This window comes from Rhinopithecus bieti, unplaced genomic scaffold, assembly GCF_001698545.2.
Source record: "Rhinopithecus bieti isolate Rb0 unplaced genomic scaffold, ASM169854v2 scaffold_34310, whole genome shotgun sequence".
Taxonomy (NCBI): Eukaryota; Metazoa; Chordata; class Mammalia; order Primates; family Cercopithecidae; genus Rhinopithecus; species Rhinopithecus bieti.
In genome coordinates, this window is record NW_016814622.1 from 32,008 (window position 1) to 38,695 (window position 6,688).

The 6,688-nt window shown below is 47.9% G+C and overlaps 1 protein-coding gene across 4 annotated transcripts in view; it reads right to left on the reverse strand.

Moving 5' to 3' along the window:
* The window catches only part of LOC108514975 (MAPK/MAK/MRK overlapping kinase-like), a 59,223-nt gene that overhangs the window by 30,941 nt on the left and 21,594 nt on the right, over positions 1 to 6,688 (reverse strand). For 3 of the 4 annotated variants that reach the window (XM_017851532.1, XM_017851531.1, XM_017851533.1), the window contains exon 2: positions 4,003 to 4,117. In XM_017851532.1, coding sequence (XP_017707021.1) covers positions 4,003 to 4,117 — 115 coding nt within the window. Of the gene's footprint in view, positions 1 to 1,446; positions 1,560 to 4,002; positions 4,118 to 6,688 lie in introns of all 4 variants that reach the window. The other variant, XM_017851534.1, reaches the window with a different exon arrangement.

The window sequence follows — 6,688 nt, forward strand, 5'->3', positions numbered from 1 at the left end:
AAGAGTGAAAGTGCCCTCCCTGCCACAGGACTAATCCATTATGTGTAATTTTTTTTTACCTTTCTTTTCTTTTCTTTTTTTTTTTTTGAGATGGAGTCTCGCTCTGTCGCCCAGGCTGGAGTGCTGTGGCCGGATCTCCGCTCACTGCAAGCTCCGCCTCCCGGGTTCACGCCATTCTCCTGCCTCAGCCTCCCGGGTAGCTGGGACTACAGGCGCCCGCCACCTCGCCCGGCTAGTTTTTTGTATTTTTTAGTAGAGACGGGGTTTCACCGTGTTAGCCAGGATGGTCTCGATCTCCTGACCTCGTGATCCACCCGTCTCGACCTCCCAAAGTGCTGGGATTACAGGCTTGAGCCACTGCGCCCAGCCATTTTTTACCTTTCTTTAACTTCATATTAACTAAGATTACTGCAAAAGCTATCCATTTCTATTTGAATTAAAGCAGAGGAAAGGAGCAGAAGTAACACTGGAGGGGGCAGGGGTCAGATGCTCCAAATACCAACCTCGTGCTGCCCAAGTGACTCAGTGCGACTTTCTGCTACTAATGCTTCACATTCCTCACACCACCCACACAGCTGTGCAAGGTGACTGTGCGGATTCATTTACACAATGATAAGTAAGCAGAAACGGATTTGTGTGTGTGTGCTGTTACCTAACGGACATGGTTTCCTGGTGGTGAAGCACATCCTGGATCTGCTTTCTGCCAAATCCCTCACACACCAAAAGTGCCTGGTCCAGCGGAATTTTGGCTTCCTTGTTGAGAAAGGCAGAGTGAGACAGGGTCTCACTCTGTCGCGCAGGCTGGAGTTCAGTGGCACAAACACAGCTCACTGCAGCTTCACCTCCTTCCTGGATTTAAGAGATCCTCCCACTTCAGCCTCCCAAGTAGCTGGGACCACAGGCACACACTACCGCGCCCGGTTGATTTTTTTATTTTTTTGTAGAGACAGAGTTTCCCTTTGTTCTCAAACTCCTGGGCTCAAGCGATTCTCCCACCTTGGCCTTCCAATGTGCTGGGATTACAAGGCATGAGGCACCATGCCGGGCCAACCTATGGGATATGTTCTAATCAACTGCTTTTGAAGTTAAAGGCAAAGAACATAAATTGTTTCTGAAATACAACAAATGATTGCGCATACAGTAAGGAAGGTCATCATCCACTGCACATTTACCATGTACCCCACCTTGTTAGTTTTCTGTTCATTCCCTTGCTTAGTCCTCAAGCACTCATGACAAGGAAGACAAGATTCAGGTGGACCAGGCACTTTTGGTGTGTGAGGAATCTGGCAGATGGCAGACCCAGGATGTGCCTCATCACCAGGAAACCATGTCCCTTAGGTAACCGCACAGTCTTCCCAGGGGCTGAGGAGGTATGAGAAGGAACTTCAATCAACTGAGCATTCTTCATCCATTAGAGAACTGCTGCTTAGAACATTCTAAACTTACTTGAAAGAGGCTGCACCCAGGACTGTAATCCTAGCACTTTGGGAGGCCAAGGCAAGTAGATCACTTTCAGCTCAGGAGTTCGAGACCAGCCGCAACATGGCGAGACCCTGTCTCTACAAAAATACAAAAATTAGACTGGGCATGGTGGTTCACACCTGTAATCCCTGCACTTTGGGAGGCCAAGGTGGGCATATCACTTGAGGTCAGGAGTCTGTGACCAGCCTGGCCAACATGATGAAACCCCATCTCTACTAAAAATGTAAAAATTTGCCGAGTGCGGTGACGCACGCCTGTAGTCCCAGGCACTCAGGAGGCTGAGGCAGGAGAATTGCTTGAACCCGGGAGGCAGAGGATGCAGTGAGCCAAGATCACGCCACTGCACTCCAGCCTAGGTGAAAATGTGAGACACTGTCTCAAAAAAAAAAAAAATTACAAAAGTTTGCTAGGCATTTGGTGGCTCACACCTGTAGTCCCAGTTACTCAGGAGGCTGAGGCTGGAGAATCGTTTGCGCCCCAGAAGCAGAGGTTGTAGTGAGCTGAGGTCACACCACTGCACTCTAGCCTGGGTGACAGATTGAGACCCTGACTAAAAAAAAAAAAACAAAAACAAAAAGCATCACACCCTACTGTTCAAAGTCCTGTACCAGCAACTTTGGGTCGAAGGTGGCTGTTTAAGGAAGTCTGTTCTTGTTTTTTTCATTTTTGTAGAGATGGGGTCTTGCTATGTTGCCCAGGCTGATCCTGAACTCCTGCGTTCAAGCAATCCTCCTGCCTCAGCCTCCCAAGTAGCTGGAATTTCAGGTGTGAGCCACAGCACCCAGCTGTCTGCTCTTTAGATACGGGATCATCAGTACACTGTACCTCAAATTCTCTCTCATCAGTGGTTTACAAGTAAAGATGCAGTCCGGGAAAGAAAGAAACACAGAGAATGCAGAATGCATAGAGAGGAAGAAGTGCTAGAAGAGAAGGAGCAGAACACCTGGTGGCTTCAGTCTTCCTAGTGATAGGTAAACTGCCATATGCACTGGGCAGTGAAGAACAAGGATTTGCCTTAGCAGAATCTGGGTTCACATCTGGCTCTGCCCACCCAGTGATCTAGAAAAAATGTCAAATTACCTCACATCTCTAAGCACCTATCCTCATGTACAAATCAAGGATACCTACCCTATCCAGATGTCATGAGGATGAAATTACTGTTCTTGGCCAGGTGGGTGACTCACACCTGTAATTCCAGCACTTTGGGAGGCTGAGGCAGGAGGATCACTTGAGCCCGGGAGTTTGAGGTCAGCTTGGGCAACACAGTGAGACTCCATCTCTATTTTTAAAGTTAACTAATTAATTAATTAAAAAAATGAAGGCTGGGTATGGTGGCTCAGGCTGAGCATGATGGCTTGGGGTGGGCACGGTGACTCATGCTTATAATCCCTGCACTTACATTATATTAATATAATATTATTAATTTATTCACAGTTAAATTGCAAGGACCTCTACCACATTTAGACTAAGGTTGCATTTACAGAAGTCCAACACATGGCCAGGCACAGTGGCTCATGCCTGTAATCCCAGCCCTTTGGGACGCTGAGGCAGGCAGATACCTTCAGGTCAGGAGTTCGAGACTAGCCTGGGTAACAGGGTGAAACCCCGTCTCTACAAAAAACACAAAAATTAGCCAGGCGTGTGGTCTGCTCCTGTGGTCCCAGCTACTCAGAACACTGAGGTGGGAAGATCGCTTAAGCCTGGGAGGTGGAGGCTGCAGTGAGCTGAGAGCGAGTCATTGCACTCCAGCCTGGATGACAGGGTGAGACCCTGTCTCAAACAAAACAAAACAAAACAAAACAAAACAAAAACAAACAAAATAAATGTGCTAGGCAGAGTGGCTCACACCTGCAATCCCAGCACTTTGGGAGGCCAAGGCGGGCGGATCACTTGAGGCCAAGGAGTTCAAGACCAGCCTGGCCAACAGGGTAAAACCTGATCTATACTTTAAAAAGATAATAATTAGCAGGGCTTAGTGGCACACACCTGCAGTTGCAGCTACTAGGAGGCTAAGTCACAAGAATCGCTTGAACTGGGGTGGCAGAGGTTGCAGTGAGCCAAGATTGCGCCACTGCACTCCAGCCTGGGAGACAGAGTGAGATTCTGCCTCAACAACAACAAAAAAAAAAATTTCAATGGATCATAAAGGGTTCACTTCCGAGCTCTCTATCCTGTTCCATTGGTTGATATATCATCTTTTGTTGTTTTCTTAATTAAAAAAAAAAGAAATCCAACACATATATAACTTTTAGGAACACACAGACTGTTTAAGGTGAGACACGCTTTTGAAACTTAAAAACATTTTTGTGGTCATTCATCACTGATATTACAGTAAGACTGTATATGAGTAAACTCCAGTATGGTAAACATAACATCAGCACATAACCTTCACTGCCCAAAGAAATCTGACTGTATCTTACACTTTATTAAATTAATAAAGTTCCCTCCTAATAGTAAGTCTCTGTTATTGATTGAAACCTGGATCTGGGTTTGGTCCCAAGTGCATCTCTGGCAGCCTACCTTTCAAAGCGCTGCTTCATTTGTTTACATGCATAGTAGTTTCCATCTCTCAGGCTTTGCATCTTCATAACTTCAGAAAACGTTCCCTCTCCTATTTTGCCAATTGCTTTATAGTCTATAAATAAAAATGATTACAAAAATAAAATGTTATTTATGCATATATTTGTATTCACTTCCAGACAGCAAACTTTTAATCTATAACATAATTTAACAGCAATATACTGAGAATTGTTTCTCCTATCTTTGTAAGGTTTAGTGGTCCCCTCAACTTTAGGGGAAGCTGGAACAAAGCATCATTTCCTCCCAGTCTGTGCCCTCCCTTGTATAGCAGGAACCACCTTACCTGGATCCTGGCCAGTGAGGAGAGAATCAGCTACCCTACAAGATTCAGAAAGCAGAGGAGCAGCAGAGATGGGATTCTTCCAGCAGGGGTGGGCATGGGCGTGGGCGTAGGCTCTGGGCTGATATCACATTGCACCAGCAGCCTCTAAGGACTCTCCTGAAATTCACCTTCCCTGGTCCTACAGAGGGCCCAGCTGATCTGCAACAGTTTCCTACAATTCTTGCACTTCCTAATTTTCTGAAAGCTAACAGTAACTTTCCCCGGCTCTGCTGCCACCACATCACCCCCAGCCCTGATAATGGTTTTGTAAGCCTCTAGTTCACTATGTTAAATGCCTTCCTGCTTGAAATACCTAGTTTCCATTTTCCTGACCAAACCCTGACTGACAACAAATGAGCACCTTGATGTGGGCTGCTCCTGTGAACAAAAATCTAAAATATGTAAGTTTGGCTTATTGGTCAGGTGGCAAAATGCTAGAGAGCCTGGCATATATCATGATGAAATATTGCCCGCTGAAAGGAATGCCTGTAGTCACTGCTGCCTTTCATAGACCCAGTGTCCGCCGAGCCTGCTGGCCTAGGGAAAGTGGTGGGAACAGTCAGAATGATGGAGTATGTTAATTACTACTGACTGCCTTAGCAAGCTATTTCAAGACAAAGGTAAGTACAGGCAAGAATGGCTATACCACTTTTTTTTTTTTTTTTTTTTGAGACGGAGTCTCGCTCTGTCTCCAGGGCTGGAGTGCAGTGGCCGGATCTCAGCTCACTGCAAGCTCCCCTCCCAGGTTTACGCCATTCTCCTGCCTAAGCCTCCCGAGTAGCTGGGACTACAGGCGCCAGCCACCTCGCCCGGCTAGTTTTTTGTATTTTTTTTTAGTAGAGACGGGGTTTCACCGTGTTAGCCAGGATGGTCTCGATCTCCTGACCTCGTGATTAGCCCCTCTCAACCTCCCAAAGTGCTGGGATTACAGGCTTGAGCCACCGCGCCCGGCCTGGTATACCACTTTTTAAGCAGAAATGGAAGGAATAAGTAAAGTCTAGAGAGCAAAAGTCTCACCAGTTGTAAAAGTTTCTACAGCCCAAATAATAGGAGAGTAAGACTGCAAAACACTGGCAGAGAACAGCCCGCGAGCCTTCTCCATTGAACGAATGGCTCATCTTTGCAGCAGAGATCACAGGAAGGCAGTTACAACCTCCAGGCATTTGTTTCAGAAAGCTTCAAGGAAGCTCCTGTAAATTGAGACCCAGAAGCATATGAGCGAGGCCGCACAGAAATAAGGCAGGCTTGGGGCCAGGCGTGGTGGCTCAGCCTGTAATCCCTGCACTTTAGGAGGTCAAGGCAGGCAGATCACCCACCTGAGGTCAGGAGTTTCAGACCAGCCTCGCCAAATGCCGAAACCCTGTCTCTACTAAAAATACAAAAAATTAGCCAGGTGTGGTGGCGTATACCTGTAGTCCCAGCTACTCGGGAAGGTGGGGCAGGAGAATCGCTCGAACCCGGGAGGTGGAGGTTGCAGTAAGTCAAGATCACACCACTGCACTCCAGCCTGGGCTACAGAGCGAGACGCCATCTCAAAAACAAACAAACAAACAAACAAAAAAAACGCAGACTAGAGAGAGAGATCTCTAACAGAACCTTGGGTGTGGGGCTGACCAGAAGCAAACAGACCAGAAATCTTCAAACATCACTTAGACTGCAGCAGAAACAAGCCTAGAGTAAAAGAGGCCTTCACTTCAGGCCCCAAACCTGCATCTGCACAAAGCAGATGGTGTCCGGAGCCATGAGGCCTGGAATTAGCCGACCTCTGTTGCTTGATCTCCGCAAAGCGGAGACAAGAGGGCACATTCCCGGGTTCTTTATTTACAAACCCTTCCCGCGCGCGCCCAAAGCTTTTCCCGCGCGCGCCTAAGTTTCTCCCTCGCGCGCCTAAGTTTCTCCCGCACGCGCCAAAACTGTTCCCGCGCGCGCCAACCTTTCCCGCGCGCGCGCAAACATTTTCCCGCCCAGGAAGAGATGCAGTCCAGGGCGCAGGCGCGATCCCGTGCCCGGGAAAATTACAAACCCACGGCGCATGCGCGATTGAAATTTGAGAAGACCCGGCCCCCGTCACCGCCCTGACCCAACCTCTTCCCCTGCCAGCCTATATAAGGCATGACCCTACACTCAATAAACGAGACTTGATCAGGCTGTTTGTCTTGTCTCCATTTCTTGTGTTTTCTTGTCTCCTCCATTCCCACTCCCCCTTCCAGGGCCCGTTCGACTGTCCTGCAGTTCGGGACACCTGGCGCCCGAACAGGGACCTGAACACGGGGGAAAAAGTGAGGAAGAAGGCACTAAAGTCGG